At 47.2% G+C, this 22381-nt stretch overlaps 1 protein-coding gene and 1 long non-coding RNA gene across 2 annotated transcripts in view; one reads left to right on the forward strand and one right to left on the reverse strand.

The window, feature by feature from the left end:
- LOC144097589 (uncharacterized) overlaps positions 1-22381 on the reverse strand; it is a 234143-nt gene that overhangs the window by 36269 nt on the left and 175493 nt on the right. The gene's annotated exons all lie outside the window — the stretch shown is intronic.
- Positions 1238-2701, forward strand: LOC144096897 (uncharacterized). Its single transcript, XM_077629721.1, has 2 exons — positions 1238-1243; positions 1733-2701. Exons 1-2 carry the CDS (start codon positions 1238-1240, stop codon positions 2699-2701), a joined length of 975 nt encoding a protein of 324 aa, XP_077485847.1.

Raw genomic sequence — 22381 nt, forward strand, 5'->3', positions numbered from 1 at the left:
TTTCTCCATTCTGCCTGCTATCCTTTATTTCCGCTGCACCAGCACAGGTGCTTCCGTATCGATGGCAGATGCCGGGGCTAGCAAAAATCTGTTCCTCCATTTTTGCTATTATTTTAATAAAAACCACTACCACAATGTCACGGATGTCCCCGGAGAGCACTCGGACCGAAAGATTGGACTAGGCGACGGGTGTACCCAAACAAACGCACATTTAATATACCCTACGTGACACACACACACACACACACACACACACACTAGAACACAAAACTAACAAAACTAACACAAAACACAGACTATAAATATACACGACTCGGGCACACTTCTACCGGCGTCTACTACTAGCGTACTACTATTCGTGGTCGGCGTTTGTGCTCCCGGTTGTTTCGGAGCGGCTGCGGCGTTGTATGGATCCAGTATCCGGCGTCGAGGCGGCGTTCGACGTGCTTGTCTGGCGTCGCTGGCGGCGTCGCTGGCTGCGTCGTATAAGCTTCAGGTCCAAGCGCCCGTGGATGTGATGCCGGTGTTGTTGGCGTTGGGGGCATAACCCGGATGGATGGCTACAGCTCTGGAGATACCCCTGGCCGTAGCAGGTGGTCGCGTCCTCTGTTTACTCCCCGGAACGGGCTCAGGCACGGTAGGAAGTCCACGATGCGAAGCCGTAGAAAGCGAGCTCACCGGAGCAGTAGCCGGCGTCGCTCTCTTCCAGCCAAAGTGTCCCTGGCCCGCCGGAGCCTCCGCTTCTCTGCTCTTCCCCACCGGGCCTCGCTCTCAGTCGCCCTTTTATAGCTTCGGTGTTAGTCCACGTAAGCCTTGTCGTCGTCTTCTTCTCTTCTCCATTAATCATCCCTCTCCACCTCACCGAATGCTTCTTCTTCTTTATTCTTCGGTTGATCCACGTCGTCTTCTTCACACTTCTTTTCTTTAAAATTTAATTTAGGCTCCATAATATATGTCGCAAGGGCCCCCTCCTTCAACAGTTTTTCCATGAAAAACTGCTCACGGCATACTCATCTTCAAGCCATCCAGCCAACCGACTATCTTCTGTGGCGATTCTGGACCCAGCACACAACTCACCACAGAGTTCCAGCCCACACAAAACGCACACCACTAACACAGCAGAACAAATTGCGTTTTCAGAACACTAACACACCACTGCCGCTGTCCGTACACAGTCCTTAATGCTGGGCTTGGTGGCTGTACCATGAAGCAGACCACTAATCCGCTTCTGCTCATAATGCAGGTGCTCGCAGCAGTCGTCACACACGCGCTGCTTCCCGCCCTGGTTTCGGCTGGGGTGGAATGCGCGCCGTCAGACCTGCCTGGATATCCCTGCAGTGATACGCATGTCCGTTGTCTCAAAGCCATCACCGCTTCAAACGTGCCAGCGTCATCGCTGGAACCCTGGACACTTCCGGAACCTTGGACACACCCATCGTCATCGACGGCACCTGGCTGTCCGTACACAGTCCTTAATGCTGGGCTTGGTGGCTGTACCATGAAGCAGACCACTAATCCGCTTCTGCTCATAATGCAGGTGCTCGCAGCAGTCGTCACACACGCGCTGCTTCCCGCCCTGGTTTCGGCTGGGGTGGAATGCGCGCCGTCAGACCTGCCTGGATACCCCTGTAGTGATACCCATGTCCGTCGTCTCAAAGCCATCAGCGCTTCAAACGTGCCAGCGTCATCGCTGGAACCCTGGACACTTCCGGAACCTTGGACACACCCATAGTCATCGACGGCACCTGGCACACCGTGTATAAAAGAGCGGCAATCACCGGCTGCACTCTGTGGGCTTGGTGGCTGTACCATGAAGCAGACCACTAATCCGCTTCTGCTCATAATGCAGGTCAGTAACCCATACACCTTATTTGCTAAGAAAACTAGTAATTATTGCCTGGTGCAGCTTCCGAGACCACAGTGTTGTGTCGATGTTGTTATTGAATGTTTAGAAACGATTCGCATCTTGCTACTATTGTCCGGGGACATAGAAACGAATCCGGGACCTGCCAGTGCAGAGGCAGTACTTGCTGAATTGAAGAAGTTGTCCTCAGGTCAGGCTACAATAATTAGTGACGTCCAAGACATCAAAAACAAGTTAACAACTACAGAGAAAACCATTACAGATCTAATTCAGAGGATTGCCGATTTAGAGAGCCACTACCAGAACCTGGCTACTTTGAAAACAGATGTCGAATGTATGCAATGCAACACAGAAAAATCTACTCAACAGGTGCGGGATCTGGAAGCCCGATTTGATGACGCCGAAAACCGCTCACGAAGATGCAATCTGATTTTTTACGGCCTTTCCGATTCTACACCATCCGAGTCATTTGCCGATTCCGAAGAAGTCATAATCCGCCACTGCTCCGATCAGCTCGATGTGTCGTTAGATAGTAAAGATATCGAACGTGCACACCGTCTTGGGTGTCACAACACAGAACGCCAGCGCCCCATAATTGTAAAGTTTGCGTCTTTTAAGACTAAACAAATGATCCTCTCAAATGGCCCCAATCTAAAAGATACTGATTTCAGCATTGGTGAAGATTTCTCCCGCCGAGTTCAAAATATAAGAAAGCAACTTGTCGCGTTTGCCAAATCAAAAACAACTAAATTTTCTTTGCGGTACAAAACCCTCCATATAGGCCCCAAACGCAATTTTTTTGATGAGTCTGAGCAAACAGTAAAAGAAATCTTCTAGCCACCACGGCGATGCAAGTCGGCACTACACCGTTCCCAAACATGTCCTCGTCCTAATTTTACGTTTTCGGCAATCTTTACCAATATACGCAGTTTCATCCCGAAGCGAGAGCTCGTGTCAAAACTGGTGTTATCATCTGATAGCAACTTGCTTATATTAACTGAAACGTGGCTAACAAAAACATTAGTGATAGCGAGGTGCTTGCTGATCTGCCTAATTTTTCTCTTTTTCGTTCAGATCGTAGAAACGCACGTGGTGGTGGTGTTCTGATTGCGGGAAGCAACCACTTATCATGCACTGCTTTAAACATTTCATCCGACCTTGAATTAATTTGGCTAATCTGGCGATCCGCACCACATTCCGTGCTGCTGGGTGTCTGCTACAGGCCGCCACACAACACTCTCCATTTTTGCCGCCAGCTGAACGCAACCTTGTTTAAATTAACCTCGCGGTATCCCAACGCTCACATTCTCCTCTTCGGGGATTTTAATTACCCGACTATTAACTGGCATAACCCGGTGCACTCCATAGATAATCGAGCAGATACAAGAAAATTTCTTGATATCTGCTCGAATTTTAATCTTGCCCAACTTGTACTAGAACCTACGCGTGTAGTAAACGACACTGCAAATATTTTAGATTTAGTATTAACAAGCCATCCTGAAAGTTTCTCCTCCATGACTTACTTGCGGGAAATTAGTGACCAATAAGTCATCCACACAGTCTTTAATTTCAAACCAATTCCTCGCCGCAGTCCGGGAAAGACAATCCGGCTGTACGATAAAGGCAACTATGAAGCAATAAATAGCGAGCTGCACGCCTTCTTTCCATCATTTAACGCAACTTTTCAAAGCAGATCTATCCAGGAATACTGGTCAATATTTAAACAAAAGCTTAACTCTCTGGCAGATAAATACATCCCGAAGACTACTTTTCATGACACTCGAAACCGGCCGTGGTTCACGAAGTCACTGAAAAAACTCAAAAATAAAAGAAACGCCTATTCCGCGCAGCTAAAGCCAATCACAGCACCTGCTCATGGGACAACTATTATGCCGCCGAGAGCTCGTATTTATCAGCTGTCAAAAACGCTAAGCAACACATTTATCACGACGACTTGTCGAGAATCCTAAAAAGTAACACAAAAAAGTTCTGGCAAATTATAAACCCTACTAATACGCATTCAGTTACCCTGAATAAAGATTCAGGAGAGCCATTTAGCGATACTGAATGTGCTAATATCTTTTCAGTTGCTTTTTCCTCTGTCTTCACAAGCGAGCCCGATGCGCCCTTACCTATTCTGCCTACAACCATTCCGCACACCATGCCTGTAACCAATGTTTCTGCTAATGGAATAATGTCCTTAATAGATAAAATTAAACTTTCATCTGCAGCAGGCATGGACGAAATAAACTCTAAACTTTTAAAAAACACAAAGTGCATTTCTGCCGAATGTTTATTGTTACTGTTTGCTCAGTCACTTTCCACCGGCACCATACCTGATGAAGTTTCGAAAGGTCGTCCCAGTCTACAAATCTGGTAACAAAAATTCACCACTAAATTACCGTCCTATCTCGCTCACAAGTGTACCGTGTAAAATCATGAAGCATATCATCTACTCAGAAATCATGCAGGTCCTCGATGGTAACAAATTCTTTCATCCTGCTCAACATAGATTTCGCAAAAACTATTCCTGTAACACACAATCAGCACTCTTTCTTCCCGATCTGCATGCGAACCTCGACTTAAAAATCCAGACTGACGCAATTTTTTTAGACTTTGCTAAAGCCTTCGACAAGGTTTCCCACCGACGTTTGATGCTAAAACTTTCGCAGCTGAACCTGCATCCTAACATCTTAAAATGGATTGAAGCATTTCTAACGTGTCGCTTTCAGTCAGTTGCTGTTAAGAACCAGTCATCCCCTTCTGCCCCCGTAACCTCAGGCGTACCTCAGGGCTCGGTCCTAGGTCCTCCTTTCTTCTTAATATACATAAATGACTTGCCAGAACACCTATCATGCAATATCCGTTTATTCGCCGACGACTGCGCTATCTACCACTCAATAACTAACACTTCCGAGCAAAAAGCCCTTCAGGATGATCTTAACCGCATTGAAAAATGGTGTGATGATTGGCTAATGACACTTAACCCTAACAAATGCAAGCTTATTTCGTTTCACCGCACACTTAATCCGTTGTCCCTTTCCTATAGAATTTCTAACAATCCAATAGAGCACATTCATTCATACAAATACTTAGGTATCACTGTGTGTCATGATCTAACTTGGCGGGAACATGTTACTAATGTTATTTCATCTGCAAACAGAACCCTTGGCTATCTGAAGCGCCATTTACGTCACGCAACAAAAGAGGTCAAATTACTCGCTTACACATCATTGGTAAGACCAAAACTGGAATACGCATCCCCCATTTGGAGCCACCATCAAGCATATGTAATCGATGCACTTGAAGCCATGCAAAATCGCGCCACCCGTTTCATTCACTCCCAATATTCATACGAGGTCAGTGTGACATCCCTGAAATCACTGTCCAGCTTACGAAGTCTTTCTTGCCGTCGTCGCGTCGCAACCCTATCTCTTTTTCATAAATTTTATTACAGCTCACTCGGCCATGAACCATACATAAATGAAAGGTAAATAAATGAAAGGTAAATAAGTGAAATGAAATGAAAATGTTCGTGTCCACAACACACTCCCTTGTATGATTACATAACGCCAACAACAGCAGCAACAACAACAAGATAAATCTCAGAGATACATTAACACAGCAACAACAACAAGATACATCCCAGAGATACCTATAGCTGTTCAGTTGGCTCTACTCATGAAGTCTGCTCCAACGTTATCTCTGCCTTTATTATATTCCACCTGAAATGAATATTCTTGCACGGCCGAACTCCATCTCATGACTTTTCTATTGTTCATTTTGTCCTTTTTTAGTATTCAAGCGGCTGATCATCCGTTTTAATCCTGAAATGTCTCTCATAAAGATAAATGTGGAATTTTTTTACCAACCACACCACCGACAAACATACCTTTTCAGCAGTGGTGCAGTTGCGTTCACTAGCCGATAATCTCTTGCTTGCGAAAAATACCGGATGTAGCACACGATTCTCTTCTGGCAAGATACAGCTCCTAAAGTTCGGTCTGAGGCATCAGTGCGAAGCACAAACTCTTTACCCGGATTCGGAGCAAGCAGAAAGGGCGGTTTTGCCATATACCCTTTTAACATCTCGAATGCATTTTCATGTTCAGCAGTCCAATTCAGCTTATTGCTTGCCTACTTCTTAGTGAGTTCGACAAGCGGATCGGCTATGCGAGCATAATCGGGAATAAAGTCCTTGTAGTATCCCGTTAAACCCAGGAACGACTGTACCTCCTTCTTGGTCGTCGGTGTCTGGGCCTGCTGTATTTTATCCAAGATGTCGTCTTTCGTCGCGATGCGGCCCATCTCCAGCTTGTGTCAGAAAAGAAATGGCTTCAATGCCCACCTGACATTTTGCCGGTTTTGTGATCAACCTGGCTTGCTGAATTCTATCAAATAGTTTTTCCAGCGTAATTACATGCTCTTCCCACGTATCTGTTGCCACCAGGATGTCATCAATATAGTGTTCTACATTTTGGAGCCCGTCCAAAACCTTCGTGAATATTGCGGATGCTGTCTTCAAACCAAAAGGAATGAATTTAAACTGGAATAAACCACCTGAGCACGAAAAGGCAGTCTTCTCTTTAGACGAATCTTCCATTGGTATTTGCCAATACCCTTTAGCTAAGTCAAATTTAGAAAAAAACCTTTTGTGAGCCACCATAGCGAACACCACGTCCGCTCTTGGTATGGATTCTGCATTGGGTACTATGATATTATTTAGGCGACGAAAATCTACAGTCTGTTAGTACCATCGGGTTTTTTTTACAATCACGAGAGGCGCATTGTATGCTGACCACGACTTCTCAATCACACAAAGCTCCAACATATCCCGAACCTCCTTTTCTATTGATTCTTGTGCTGGTTAAGGTAGCGGGTATTGCTTCACGCTGATTGGTCTATCTCTAGAGAGATCTAGTCTGCAACATATGACATTCGTTTTGCCCGGCTATCCGAAAACACATCCCCTTTGCTTTGGAGTAGGGCCTTTATCTGTGAACTTCGGTCTTCATTCAAATTGGGGTTTATTAGCGCCTTATCCCAACCTACAGTTTTCTTCCCACTGCATGTGGGCATCTCGACACCATCATCTGTCTCCTCGGCTACTACCGAGCATGCTACCTTGGGGGCGCGCCGTACGGGAACTCTTTCATCGTACTTTTTCAACATGTTTGCATGGTAAACCTTCTTGGTGTTATTTATCTGTAACTCATAATCCATGTCATCTTTCCTCTGCTTCACAAGGTAAGGGCCCTTCCACTGCATCAGAAACTTATGATCCGTGGGTAGCAAGATGAGAACCTTGTCGTCTGGATTCAGACTCCTGTGAGTGGCTTTCTTGTCATAGTAGCCCTTATAGCGTTCGCACGCTCTTTCCAGGCCTTGATGTGCAACCCTGCATGTTTCTTCCAACTTGTACCGCAGCTCAAGAACGTATGTGTATGTTGTCTTGAGATCTGATGCAATTTCCTTATTAGCCCACAGCTCCTTGAGCATTGTAAGTGGACCTCTAAAGATTCTTCCATACAACATCTCGAAGGGCGAGAAACCAAGACTCGTTTGCGGTACTTCGCGGTAAGCGATCAAAAGAGCTGGGAGATATCTATCCCAATCAGTAGGTCTTTCCTGGCACATTTTCTTTATCATGTTTTTGAGGATGCCGTTCAACCGCACTACAAGCCCATTACACATGGGATGGTAAGGCGTTGTCAGTAATTGCCTTACTGACAAAAGGCGGTTAACCTCCTTCATTAGTTCCGATGTGAAATTCGAGCCCCGGTCACTCAAAACTTCCCTCGGGAACCCATAACGCGAAAACATTACCACGAGACCCTCCGCCACTTGGACACTGTCAATAGTTCTCAGTGGAATAGCGTCAGTATAACGAGTGGCCACCTCAACCAGAGTAAGCACATATCTATTGCCTTTGGCGGATACTAAAGATTTTGTCCTCACAATGTCAATCGCCACTCGCTGAAACGGTAGGTCGATGGCTGGCATCTTGCCCAGAGGTACGGGACCAACTCTTTCCTTCGGAACTGTGCGCTGGCACACGTCGCATGAGCGAACAAAGCGCTTAACGTCACTCTGAACACCCGGCCAAAAGACACCGTTTTTTTGAACACCCTGGTGTCCGGCCATAATGGTGTCATGTCCTAAGCGTAGCACGGTCTCTCGCATATCTCTCGCTAACACCAGCTGTTGGGCCCGCCTTCCTGAACTAAATAGGTATTCCCTGTGCAGACCATTTACCAATTACTCTTCTTTCTTTTCAGTTTTTCCCCGACTCTTTCGAAGCAGGCTTTCCAGCTCGGGTCTTCTTTTTGCCTAATTGCAATTTCGCCCGGTGTTACGCTCAGGCGCATCGCAACAGGAGTAGCGAGCGGACGCTGCGTTGCTCGGGCTTTCGCTTGAGCTCTTGTCTCCACTGCCGACGAGAAACTGACTGCACCCGTCTGAGCTGTCGCGGGCCTTTTCTCCTTTGGATGTTCTTCAACGTCGAGCATCCTCCACTCGGTATCGGGGTCTTGGACACTTCTTGCACCCGTAATGTTTCCCAAGATGAGAGCGTAGATGAGTTGGTCCACTCATTTTGCCACTACCTGCTCAGTGTAATATAGCGTGGACACTAGAATCCTGGCTTCTGGAAGGTACCTTACTGTGCTATCTACGAGAGTGACGACCGACGCTTCCCCTGTAAGATCCTCGTCCTTCACCAGGCTTCTCCGAACCAAGACTGTGTTGGCTCCGCTGTCTCTAAGCACCAGTATAGGACGGTCCCCTATTTGCCCAACCACCACTGGCATTGCTGCTTTCGACTTGGGTGTTCCAATCACTGCCTCATTTTCCAGCGGCGTTTGCTCTCCTTTCAGCTGTGGAACTTCGGGTGGCGTGACAAGTTCTACCCTAGAGTCGACAACGCATGCAGCTCGGTCCTGCGTTCTGTATCTGCAGTCATCCAGATTATGACCCCTCCTCTTCCAACCTTGACACACAACCTGTGTTTTCTGGGCAGCGCTACTAGTCCGACAGTCAGCTGCCCGGTGTGCCACCTTGCAGCAGAGAAAACACCTTACTGGCGCCTTAAATGCACCGCCATATGCTCTTTGTTTAGCCGCATCTGTCCCTAGGGTCTTTTGGGTTTCCTCATTTGCCTTACTCAAATTTCTTAGTCCTTGAGCCTTGAGGAATTGGTCTGCAGTGTCGGCGAACTCTTCCAATGAACACAACTTTCTTTCTATCAGGAACAGCGCTAGCTTTGAGCTGCAACACGCTAAAAATTGCTCTGCGACAAGCTTGTCACGCACACCTTAAAAACTCTTTTCTGTGTTTGACATATCAAGCCACCTATCAAAATGTTGTATAGCCTGCAGGAAAACTGCTTAGTGGCTTCTGAATCCTCAGGTTTCGCGGTGCGAAGTCTCTCACGAAAACCCTCTGTCGTAAGCCTGAATCTTTGGAGTGGCGCCTTTTTTACTTTCTCGTAGTCCATGGAATCAGCAGCAGGCATCCTTCCAAACACATTCAGCGCCTCTCCGACTAAACACATGCTCAATGCCGTGGCCCATTCACTGCGCTCCCAGCCTTTCCCCAAAGCTATCCGCTCGAATCGTTGCAGATATGCATCCAAATCATCTCTCTTGTCATCAAAAGGAGCCATCAACTTTCTTGGACAAACTCTAGCCGGTCTAGAAGATTTTGTATCCGCTAACGAACGCTGATTATTGTCCGTGATCTCCTCATATCTTCCCGCGACATGCGCCTGTTTCCACAAAATAAACTACTTCTCCCGTTCTATCCTTCTAGCCTCTCGCTCTTCTGCCTTGCGAGCTCTTTTAGCCTCGCGCTCTTCTGCTTCACGAGCGTCTGCGCGTGCGTCTGCGCGTGCTTGCGTCCTTCCCTCTTTCCGCCTATCTGCCTCCTCTTTCTGCCTCTTTGCCTCCTCCTCATAGAGACGCATCGCCTCTTCCTTGCTTAACCCGAGCTTGAGCGCCAGTTCTAATGTTTTTGCCAAATCCACACTTTCTGCCGTCGAGAGATCGGAAAGATCTTAGACAAAGCAAAAAAGAAAAAGGAAATGTATCCTAGCAGTTGCTCGCCACTTATCTTTGTCACGGATCTCCCCAGAGAGCACTCGGACCGAAAGAATGGACTAGGCGACGGTTGTACCCACACAAACGCACATTTAATACACCCTACGTTACACATACACACTAGAACACAAAACTAACAAAACAAACAAAAAACACAGACTATAAATACACACGACTCCGGCACACTTCTACCAGCGTCTACAACTAGTGTTCTACTATTCGTGGTCGGCGTTTGTGCTCCCGGTTGGTTCGGAGCGGCTGCGGCGTTGTATGGATGCAGTACCCGGCGTCGAGGCGGCGTTCGACGTGCTTGGACTGGCGTCGCTGGCGGCGTCGCTGGCTGCGTCGTATAAGCTCCAGGTTCAAGCGCCCGTGGATGTGATGCTGGTGTTGTTGGCGTTGGGGGCACCACCCGGATGGGTGGGAACAGCGCTGGAGATACCTCTGGCCGTAGCAGGTGGTCGCGTCCTCCGTTGACTCCCGGAACGGGCTCAGGCACTGCAGGTAGTCCACGATGCGAAGCCGTATAAAGCGAGCTCACCGGAGCAGTAGCCGGCGTCGCTCTCTTCCAGCCAAAGTGTCCCTGACCCGCTGGAGACTCCGATTCTCTGATGTTCCTCCCCGTGCCTCGCTCTCACTCGCCCTTTTATAGCCTCGTTGTTAGTTGTTGTTGTTATTAGCCTCTCAAAAGATGGCACATGCCCACACTGGGGGATGGGCCAAGAATCGGGTGGCTATTCACCTGAACGCAGTTAATAAAAAGGAAAAGCACGTGGGAGCGCAACACCGGTGAATTCTTCCTCATGAACAGAAAAGGGATGTGAGTTTTCGTTTTAAAATTATAAGAATAATAATAAAGAGAGGGATTAAATAATAATGATTAAGTAAAAATGTAATAATTGATAGAAAAGATAAGCTTGGAACACTTAGAAAGGCAGTCGGTGAAATTTTATCAGGAAATTTAGAGCAGCGGTACAAACAGATCTGTGGCTGAACCCAAATGTGGTGGCGCCATATGATAGCATGAGCGGGCTGCTCAAACTAAGGCCAAGATACTGCAAGGGCTCCTCCTGCAACCTTTTTCTCAGACAGTTGAATCGGTGTTAGTCCACGTAAGCCTTGTCGTCGTCTTCTTCTCTTCTCCACCAATCATCTCTCTCCACCTCACCGAATGCTTCTTCTTCCTCTCCTTTATTCTTTGGTTAATCCACGTCGTCCTCTTCGCATCTCTTTCATTTAAAATTTAATTTAGGCTCCTTAATATATGTGACACACCACCACCACCTTCTTCCAACCACCGCCCATCCAACCATCGCCCATCCAACCATCGTACCTAACGCGGCGTTCAGTTTGGAGAATTCGGACCTGGGAACAATTCGAATGCGGATGAGTCAGAATCAAGACACGCGGCTGCTCAGGTTGGTGTTCGCGGATGCAGCGGCGTCAATGGAGGCGCTAGGTGCTGTGTCTGCCTCGGCTCCCCGGACGGAGATATGCTATTCATGGGCCACGCTGGGACTATTTGAAATACGACTGCGACTTCGACAGGGTACCACCGTCTCGGGCAACAGGCGGGCAAGTGCAAGGGTTATATCCACGCTCTGGGAGTCGGCTGGACATTCCGTTCCCACGGGGTCGCCCCCCTGACAGCCGTGGTGGCATCGAAGCGACAGCGTTCGAGGATTGTCTTTCCCCCTTTACATCGACCGAGCTGAGAGAGAGCATCAGCACCGTCACCTGCCGTGTCTTCATCCGTTCCCTTGTTTGGACATTATTCTCCGAACCTTATTCCCTGGTCGGGGATCTGAGGAGTGCGAAGGGTATTTAACGGATGCCTTCTTTGTTACCGGCACACTCCTATTACGAGTGTAAATGTGTAGAGAGATGCCTCCACAGTCTGGAAGATGTTGAAGTAACGAGTGCTAACTGTTTGGTTTACAAGAATTGATATGAAAGAGATTAAAGTGAGGCACATCAATGGAAATACGAATTTGTACAATGTTTTTCCCATGTGATACACACACTCACAAACATTTCACTTGTACATATTGAAACCAACTGTCACATACATCACTGATTAACATTTTCAGTGGCACCTTCATGAAGTTCTTCACTTGATTGATTACACGAACGGTCTTCTTCCATAGCACTTTCTTCATTATTAATGGATTCATATTGTTCTTCTCGGCTCTTCTTAATTAGCACAAACACACTTACTGTGATATAAGTGAACTAGTTAAGAATGTAAGTTGTTCGGTTCACGACGAATTGCGTACCCCTTCAAACGAAGTCAGACAAAACCAAGTCCAATGCAATTTCTCACTGGGTGGTTGGTTGGTTAACGTCTGATTCTGGTTTCAGCCCGAGCGAGTTTTCTATTCTTGAGTGAAAGCTACTCTCTTTGCCGTTGAAATCACCCACGAGTAACGCAGGCAGACTTGCAATCGTAGCAACATACTTGGATATGACGGCTATGGTGTCTTGAATGCCCCCATTGGGCGCCGAATAAATGCCACCAACCACAATTAGTGATTGACAACGATCTAACACTTCTATCCGTGTTGGGTGAAACTACGAGGATTGAGTTCTTCGGCCGCTGAAGTTTTCGTGTTTACATATATTGAAACACGCCATTCCTCGAGGAGCCTTCCAACGATCGCTTAGCACGGGCCACCCTGCTGTCTTTCAAGTAGTCCACCTCGTCTTGCTGAACGCCAGTTTCCGTAATCACGATAGCGTCCGCCTTGGCCACAAGGCGACCACTAGAGAGCTCTCTGAAATGAGCCCTTATAGATCGCGTAGTAAACAAAGTCACATTCATTAATTTGTCTTAATCTTCAAGCAAACTCCAGCAGGCTGCCTAGTGGAGTGATCAACGCCAAGTGCCATCTATCAGAGAAATTACGGTCACGTGATTAGTTTAATATTTGCCTTTTTTTCGATAGATCTCGTCAAAACAGATCATTTGGTACCGGTCCCATTTGTGTACGTCCACCCGTTGTCGAATTACCCCCTCCTCAAGATACGTCCGAAATCGTAATTTGCGCTTCTTCCTGACACGCCGTGGTTGCTCAGTGGTTAGGGCTCTCGGCTACTGATCCGGAGTTCCCGGGTTCGAACCCGACCGCGGCGGCTTCGTTCTCATGGAGGCAAAACGCTAAGGCGCCCGTGAGCTGCCCTCCACTACGGCACCTCTTTCTTCCTTTCTTCTTTCACTCCCTCCTTCATCCCATCCCTTACTGCGCGGTTTAGGTGTCCAACAATACATGGGAAAGATACTGCGCCATTTCCTTTCCACCCAAAAAAACCAACCAACCAACTTCTTTCTGGCGGTAGCACTGTGTTACGATTTTGTTGCTGTGCATCTGCTGATAAATGAGATATAGCAATGATGACATGCGGCAGAATAATTTTAGGCTGCAGCCTACTGAACAAAAAATAACCCGCTGGTTTTGCATCCCTTCAAAGAGTTCCTTACTGTACACAATTTCTTGTCTGAATGCCCATTCTAATTCCTTTATAAAATTTAGACATTCTTCAGAGGATGCAGCGGCTGACTTTAAAAGGTGCTCAGGAACAAAATTCTCCTTGAGTAGTGCCAAAAATTGTGTTTATCTTGGTGATAGCCACATTATGCTGCAAGGAATGTTTTCTCACATGTCTCTGTAGTCCTCAGGTCAAGGAAGTTCTTCACAAGAGTGCCTTCGACATGATAAACAACATTTTCATATCATGTGAAGACACTCGCAGGGTCAGTTGAATCGGGGCCTTGCTGTCTAATGTGGCTCATGGTTGGTGCAAGGTAGATGTACACTGGTAGCGAAGGCTCTATAGACGCCCATTGGTCCAAAAAATGGCGGCTCATGGGCACTCCAGCGCCCCCTGGATTTTGGGGGGCAAACTACGCAAACGTGACGTAGAATGACGTCACGCATACGTATGCTTTTGGCGCGAATTATAAAGCGGTCTTTCTGTAGAATCCGCGTTTTCGAGCCCGTACCTCTCGAAGGTTGCTGCCTTTCAGCGCGCCCCAACCTTTGCCAGTCAAATGTGCTCGCTTGGAGTTCCTGCTAGTTATGGCCTTGTTAATGTGCAATTGGGAACGCAATGAAAGTGACTGGTAAAGGAGGGGCAGCATAGAAAGGCAGCAACACTTCCAGACACTGGCGAAGCATGCATGATTCGTAGTGCAAATACTGGTGCTAGTGCTTTTTAGAGCTTTTGAGTACAGCAAGGTATGATGCAAGGTATGATGCACAAAGCACTGGCACAAGTGCACAGTTCGCAATAGAGTGTACGGCAAGAATGGTTTTCATAGTTTCATATTCATTGTTTATTGCAGCAACCAAACAATTACAGTCACAAAGCACACCCTTGGCACACAAACAAAAAATACATGTCACAGGCAGCACAAGCAGTATTGTTTAAGTTGGCTAATCATCTCAATAGTCACAGTGCAGATAGGAAAAAGCACTGAAGTGCCACGAACGTTGTCAGTTAGGAAATTGAAAAGTATAGAAAACAATGCTACGACAGCTTCAATTGAAGCAAACATAACATGACATAAGTAGGCGCATCAACACAGACCATATCGAAGCTATCGCGCATACCTAGAGCAGACGACACACCTGTGAAAGTCCAGCGGGAATCGGTGTAGCGTGACACCAATGGTACTATCCACGCTGTCGCAGTGTACCACGGAGCATTGTTTCTTCACATGCCGCAAGCTCATCTTGAAATGAAGCGCTAAGCGCTTCAAAAGAAGAGCGCGAAGCGTGCAAAGACGGAAAAAGACTTCGCACTGGCCGCACGCCGAAGGAAACGACAAAACCGAGAAAACTGCCGCAGCGGTGAAGCGGGGTGCAAATCTTACCGAACGGTGACAAAGAAGCGGCGTGCAAGGACGACGAAAACTTCGCAAAAGGAGCATTTTGAGACCGGCGAGCTAAATTTATACGCTTTACCAGGCGCGCCATCGCAGACAGCTGGCGATAAGAAATCGCTTCGTAAGCTCCCGCCACTGTGGCCGGGTTAGCCGGGTATCGAAACAAGGCCTGCAAAGACGCGCTGTAATGCACCGCACACTCATGAATAGGGGGCATGTCAAGAGTGTTGCAAAAATACAAAATTTGCCAGGTTTTAATAAAATGACTTACCTCTTTCATAAAACAAGGTGCTAATATATTTTTTTCTTTTCTATTGGCAGATTACATTCCAATTTTGTAGCTTTATCATTTCTTTATATGAGTGTTTTGCCCCCCAACCTCTGGTTGTGCTGCAGTCGCGCTAAACCACTTTTCGGCCCAGCCTTCGCCACCACTTTAAATCCGCCTTGGTTGGTGTGCAGCTCGGCGACAGCAATGTGGAAATACGCTCCAATTTGGTGACGAATGCATTTGTTGTCACTTAGCAGTTTCCCTTAGAAAGCTTGAAACGTTTGCCAAATCTGATGTTTTTAGAGCGGCCATGAATTAGTACACATAGGTGTCTCATACCAGGCATGTTCGTGACGAATTGTTGCGAAATATGCGTGAAAGGGGCCTTGCTGCAATTGACGAGGATGAAGATGAGTGAATTAATTCTTCTTTTAGAACAGTCCTCAGCAGAAGCAAGGCTGTGATTGTAATTTGCAAAACTTCCACGGAGTGCTGTTGCTTGTCCCAACGGTAACCAAAACGCCATCGGGGAATCCTCCTTACTGAAAAACCTAAGGAAGGCATGGCGTTCTGAGCCCTCCATAGCTTGTGTACCGGAACTTTTCGTTCTGCTTTTCCGGGGCAGAACTGTTGAAGTTGTCAAAAACTTATCCGCCTTCCCTCGCGGTATGATGTAAATCTGACATCAAAAGGAGGCTCCTCAATGGCAATGAGACTCAGTAGCGCCGCAGACACAGATTCGCTGAACACCTGTCTAGCGTACGTAACATCTCATGTCAGCAAAAGGCATCGTGCAGTCATCTGCACGATTCCCTTTTATTTGCTTTGTCAATCTGGTTTTGAAATGTTCAGTTGTTGTCTTATAGTAGAATGGCTTCTAGTAGAATAGATGAGCATGTTTGACAGCTTGGCATTGTTCGACTCTTGATCAATGATGGCCGCTTTCACCAAATGACTTTCTTTCAAGCTGCTGAAATAAATTTCATAGCAGCTTGCATATTGCAAGAGCGGATGTTTTGAGGGCCACCGCAAAAGCTAGCGAAAGAGTCCAACATTGTGATAAGCCAGACACCGCCATAACAAGATTTGTGTTTTTAAAACCAGAAATCCTTGCACTCCCACAATATATTAAACGAGTTAAAATATCATTGTATTGATTATTACATTGCAATTGCTTTTCAAGTTATGTCATTGACTAAACTGCAGCATGCAGTATTGCAATGGCCAATCGTTTGTTATTGATTATATTGCATCCATGGCACTTGGAATACTACCAGGAATTTTTGAGATATCTGCCATCTAGCGCCACACTATCCTCACATGCGGCAAATGGAGCATTTCCCCTAAGAGGTGATAAGATTTGGGGAGCATAAGAACAATTTAACAGTGAATTGCTTTATTTACTGAAGCTTCTTAGATCTTTCTCCTGCGTTATTTTCCTTCTCTCCTGCCTTTTTTTTAACCCGCCTCAGCGCGCTGCTATGTTTGTCGGTTTGAGAATGCTGTCTCACAATCCGCTTTTTGATGCCAGGAATTTATATAAATTTGCGTTTTCTCACACTGCTTTTTGATGTTTCCAGTAGAAATGAAACGGTTGTCCGTCCAACGCCCGCCTCTGAGGCGACATGGGCCAGCTAGACCGGAAAAAAATTAATGAAGAAAACAGAGATATCTTTTTGTCAGCCTTATAGATAAACATAGATCTCGCACAAATTACTGCCAGGGTGCGATCACAGGACTACTAATTGCCCAGCATGCAGTGCCATGCCTTGCTTCGTCTGAAGTGGTGAATGTGCTGCTACCTAGACAGAAATGGTCATTCATAGGTGAAATTTATCGTCTAGTGGTTTGAGCATTTTTCCTGAAAGATCCAAAATTTCTTGACGACCGAAATTCAACGCTGGTAAGAAAGCACTCCAATAAATAACATACAACATTTCATGAAACATTCAAATGAAGCAGCACTTCTTGCAAAGTAATAGTTTTTGTATTAATTAAAAGTTTCCTGAGAGAGTTCTTTAGGCGGTATATGCGACATTTACAGAAAGGCGATTCTGGCATTTTCCTCGTCTACCTTGTTCAGCTGTTGCTCCAACGTTTACATGCACCACATAAATAATGGTTGTGCCATGCCCAATGCAGGCCGCGCAGAGGAAAGCCGCATTCAACTTCTGCTTAGAATGCTTTTGCTAAGGACAGGGGTTGTATCGAGTGGAGGTGGTAGGGTTGGGTCCCTGCCCGCGATCCAGCTGGCTCTGCGTCACCGGTTTCCATTAACGGGTGAGGTCAGCTTGTCAGTCTTGACCTTCCCCCGTCTGGCGCGTTAACTTGATACATATGCTGTCCTGGTGCATTCCCTTCGTGCGATACGCAAGGAAGTTGAAAAATCGCGTTCATATAAACGCGGCTATAATTCAGCTGGGATCAGCAGTGCTGTATATAATGTCACAAAGTGGTGATTACCAGTTGGAGAGCAGAAAGACAGCGAAAATGGCGTCTAAACTTAACGCTTAATTTGGGCTGACCTGTGCGCACAGTGGACTGAATCTGTATCACTCGGCGGCGGCGTAGCAACGAGCGTGCCCGGCGGTCTTCGAACAGAATGGCCACCGCTCTCGGCCGTGCTCCATTTAAACCTGCTGGCGAAGTTTATAGATAAAGCTTGCAAAGCTACAACATTCAGGAACAACGTAGCATCGGCTCCGCCTGGATGCGATCGAGCTAAATCTGGTCGCATCTTGCCCCGCAAACACAACAAACACAACCAAGATTCGCGGCAATATACTGTAGTATCCGCAAATTGAAAACTGTGTTTGTGTCTATGTCTTTTCTGATATTAAACAGCTAAAGTATTAGTCAAGCTGTGTTTGAAAAAAGGGGTAAATTTTCTTGAAATGCAAGAAGTTTGCAAATGCCAAGATCTAGAAATATATTTAACGGTAAAGTAAAGCTAGTGCACTATTACGGACTTCTCTACATCCACAACGAAAATAGCAAGATTACTGATCCATGCTTTTTATGCAGATGGAAGATGCGTTTTTAAATAAATTCTTATCTTTTCTTGGTGCACACATCATCATAGCCATCATAGATTCTTTCCCATGGTGCTAGTATAGGCACTGTGATGTGGTGCTTGAGCTGGCACTTGTTCAAAAAAAAAAATTTGGCAGCGGCTTCGCTCGGTTATGCCAGGATATACGTAGCGAGAAATTAGTACGTTTCCATGGCTGACCTTGTTGTGGTCACTGTATGTTAAGCAATGACAGACATTGAGGTCCATGTCGGCGGCTATTCGCCGTCTATTACGCTCAGCAGTCTGGCAGCTCCGTCTGGCAAGGCGTTCCTCTCTCTGTTCGGGCGCATCCGCTGCTGTCGCCCTCTTACGCTCATTCTCTCTTTGTTGAATAGCCAAGTGGCAGGCGACAACCTCCGGATCGGAAGAGTTAAACTTTTCTTGTCTATAACACCATTTAGCAGCGCCTGGACTCTTTTTCTTCACACATGCCAAACGTTGTGATACAGCCGCCCTTTACACCTCCGCCTTTTATACGCAATACAGCGAATGCACGCGCGGTTCGGATGACGGAGCGGCGTGTGGCGGGGCGGCGACGAAGCGCGCGGCGCGCTTGGTTCCGACGTTGGAGCGGGCGCTCGGCCGCGGAGACGGCGAAGCGCACGCCGCACCTGCTTCTCCTCTCCGGTTGCCATGGTAACGGCGCATGCGCACGACTGGCCTCTCCCAACCACCGCGAAATGTTCCACTGGTAGCCCAGTGTAGCTCTCGCTACAAAAACAAACACACTTTAGGAGGCTGTGGGAATTTCGCTGTGCCGTATCTGACGAGGCGTGCCGTGGAAACGAAGGAAGGGCGAGTAACCCGACGGGCGAGTAGCCAGAAGGTCCGCTCGAGAGCGCTGTGCCGCCTCCTTCCTCAAATCGGTCGCTAGCGCGCACCGCCAGGCGCCACGGAAACGGTTTCTGATTGGCCGAAAGTGATAACGGGCAAGTGCGCCGAGAGGAGAGACGACAGCGAGCTGTTACAGCGGGAGGGCGTAAGGTAAATATAAGGAGGATATGAAAAAACTGCTGCAGCGGAGACGGCGCGATTGATGAGAAGCCGGCGGCGCCTAATTGTGGTGGGCAAAAAAAAAGAAAGATTGCCTGTCCGCCGCATGATATTTTGCGCGCGCAAAACAACGCCTAAAGTTGTGAACTCGAGCGCTGTCAAAAGCAGATGCAACAATCATGGCTGCATCTTTCGTACCGTACGGGTGCACAGACCGTGTCATTTCGGTGGCTAGAATCACATTCCACTGGTCAGCATGAGAGAACTGCTTTTGGTAGCAAATGGCTAGATGTTCGTTTTGTTTTTAGACAGCTGACACTATTAATCGGTGTGCGGAAGGTTTTTAAAGCAGCGAACGAGAACTCCGTAGTAAAACGCTGGCCGCCTAAAATGGAGATTACCTATGTTGAGAACACTTTGCTCCGAAGTGCTTTGATCGAACTGGCCAGACTAAACAACTGCGATCTGGGACAGTGCCCACTTCGTTTCCAGCATTTCTAAGTCATCTACAAGTGCCGTTAAAGGGAAGCTGAAGCAGTTTTCGAAAAAAAATTGAGTTTTCGACGGTATTTTATAGCTTCTTTTCCGCTGAAAAAGAATAGCTCATCCAAATTCAAAAAGAGCTGAAATAAACGCAGAAAGCTGTTTTTAGAAGAAAACGCGCCCCATCGCCTAAGGGCGCCGAGCGAACGCCGCTCTTGCCCGCGATTGGCCGGGACTGTCGTGACGTCATCCACGGGGATCTCCGGCCTGCCCCAATGGCATAGCTTCAGCTGGCTTTTAAGGAGTACGTTTTAGAAATTATGAATAATTCAAGCAGTGTTGAACAGTTTTGACTTCACCATGCATGTTAGAGCCATCAGCAGCTTCAGGAAACGGCGGAACCAACGACGCCGCGGAGTGCTCCGGCCGCAAAAATCAAGTCGCGAAATTTTCACGTGTTGGAAATCTCGACTAGATGGATGGATGGATTACAGCTTTTATTTTCACTGGAAATGGAGACACCCTACTACTCACCGCCCCCGGCACGCAGACGTGGAAGGCGGGGGCCGGAGCCTCCGTGACTAAAGGTTAACAAAGAGATTTTATCTCTTCGCGGCCTCAGCCGCCAGGCGGATTGGCTTTTTTCTGCCAAGCAGGTTCTCCGCTGAGCAGCAGGGCTTCCTAGCTTTCTCTGCTATCAATATGTTCGTAGACTGCGGGGTAGTCGGCGCATTCTTATATGCTTTGCTTCCGGGTAACCGTGGAACCGCTTGACTATTACGAAATCGTTGAGAACTACAGACTAAACAGAAAACTTGTGCCACCGCCGGATAAGAAGCTGTAATAGAGAAGCGACCGCATGGCGGCGCCTGCAAGCCCCAGATTTCGTTAACCTAGTATAGGCCTTTCACGTCCTACCAAGGTAACACGAAAACCAAATCTGGACTGATACGTATGTTTTTCGTTGGTGCATGCGCGTGCATATATTTTGTGTAGGTGCATGTGCAAGTGGCAATAAAAAAAGGAAAATGCGCCGATCGTTTTTGTGTACCGCTGCTGCAAAATGCCTGGCCGCCAACTTCTTTCCGGCGACTGTCTTTGTGTGTCTTCTCCTGATCCTGCGTCTTTTTTTTTCGCTGTTTTTTTTCTCTTGACGAACATCTTGTAACGCCTGTAAACATGGTCTAAATAAGATCCCCGGCATGCTTACACGAGTCGCGCGAGGTAAAGCATTTGTTTGTTCAGTTATTTATAGTTACTTGCCTAATTACTCCCGAAGGCCTTTTAGAACTACAAAAGAATGCCGAACTGGATGAGTTGGAGTTGGTTCACAGCTGTACTGCAGCGCGAAGAGACGAGGCGAGCGGGAGGAAGCTCCCATGTGCTCTTTCCTTCTTTCGCATGTTCGTGCTAAGTTCAACCATGAAACTTCTGCACTTACCCACTGGGTTTTTTTTTTTGCATGCTGAACACGCATTTTGAAGAATAATTATGGCTGCATATCGGAGTTCGCAGTGCTTCTCATCAAAACTAGTGTGCTGTGAGATATAGTTGCTGCTGTTGCGCGTCGAGATAACCAGCACAATTACTTGTGGATGAAATAAATGTATGCGTACCGCGACTCGACAACATTGCCGTTCTGACCCAAGGACAAATTAGCATGAATTCTGGCGCCATTGTCGATCGACAGCCATGACCAAGCCCTCAAGATTGCAAATGTTTTCTTTGCTCAAGTATACTTGGCTTATATAATGGCTTTTTTGTTCAGTTTGTTGCAGCTGCGTTGGCTGCGCGCTGATTAAAGATTAAGAGAATTTCTTGTGCTTCCATGTGGTGCAAGCAATCAGGAAAAAGCAAAAAGGCACACCGTGCTTAACGAGCTCAAAAGAGTTCAAGACTCTGTGCCTTAAAGACTATGCCGGAAGGGGCCTTAGCTCAGCGTGGAAGAGGCTGGGGGAGAACCGACGGATTCTACCAAGCTGTGTGCTGAGCGCTCTTCGAAAGAAGTACCATGCCAAAACTGGTTTATATACAGCCTTCAAGCATTACAAGAAACGCCCGAACGAGAGAAAGTAAACGGCGCTGGTAGAAGATTACGTTGATCTGTGGTTCGCCAAAGCGCGGGCCGCAGCGAAGCAAGCGCAGCCGGACGGCCGGCTGACTCTCCGTGCAGGGCGTCACTTCCGCCAGTTCTCCCTGTCAGCCGTCCTCCACCCAGCGCTTCCGGAAGCGACGAGCGCGTGCCGGCGTCGGGTTTTTAAGAAGCGATTGCCGCTCTGTTTGCGGACATAATCGGGATAAAATTTACACACTAGATTTTCAAGGTCCTTTCTTCCCAACCACAGCGTTTCGTGCGATTTGAAAACCGTTTCAGCTTCCCTAAGTGAGCGAAGAGTTCTTCGTGCCGGTGTTCGCGATAACATCATGCAAGAGGAAACACGGCCAGCGTAAATACGCGAGAGTCGCGCATTGCGCTTCTTATTTTTTGCACTGAGGTTTACTCCGGCTGTCCAGTGAAAAGTGTCCTTTAATGGAATTATGAACACTTAGAGACTGTCTCTCGTGAGGCTTTTCGTTTCTTTCTTCATGCCCTCGCTTGCCAGAAGTGCACTTACGCACCGCAATGAAATGGAAGTATAAAATGGTACGAGTGTTTCATTGCTAATTTAAAGAGCATGCTGCAAACACAAGAGACTTCGGACTGATTCAAGAGAGA

The sequence above is a fragment of the Amblyomma americanum genome, chromosome 7, assembly GCF_052857255.1.
Source record: "Amblyomma americanum isolate KBUSLIRL-KWMA chromosome 7, ASM5285725v1, whole genome shotgun sequence".
NCBI lineage: Eukaryota > Metazoa > Arthropoda > Arachnida > Ixodida > Ixodidae > Amblyomma > Amblyomma americanum.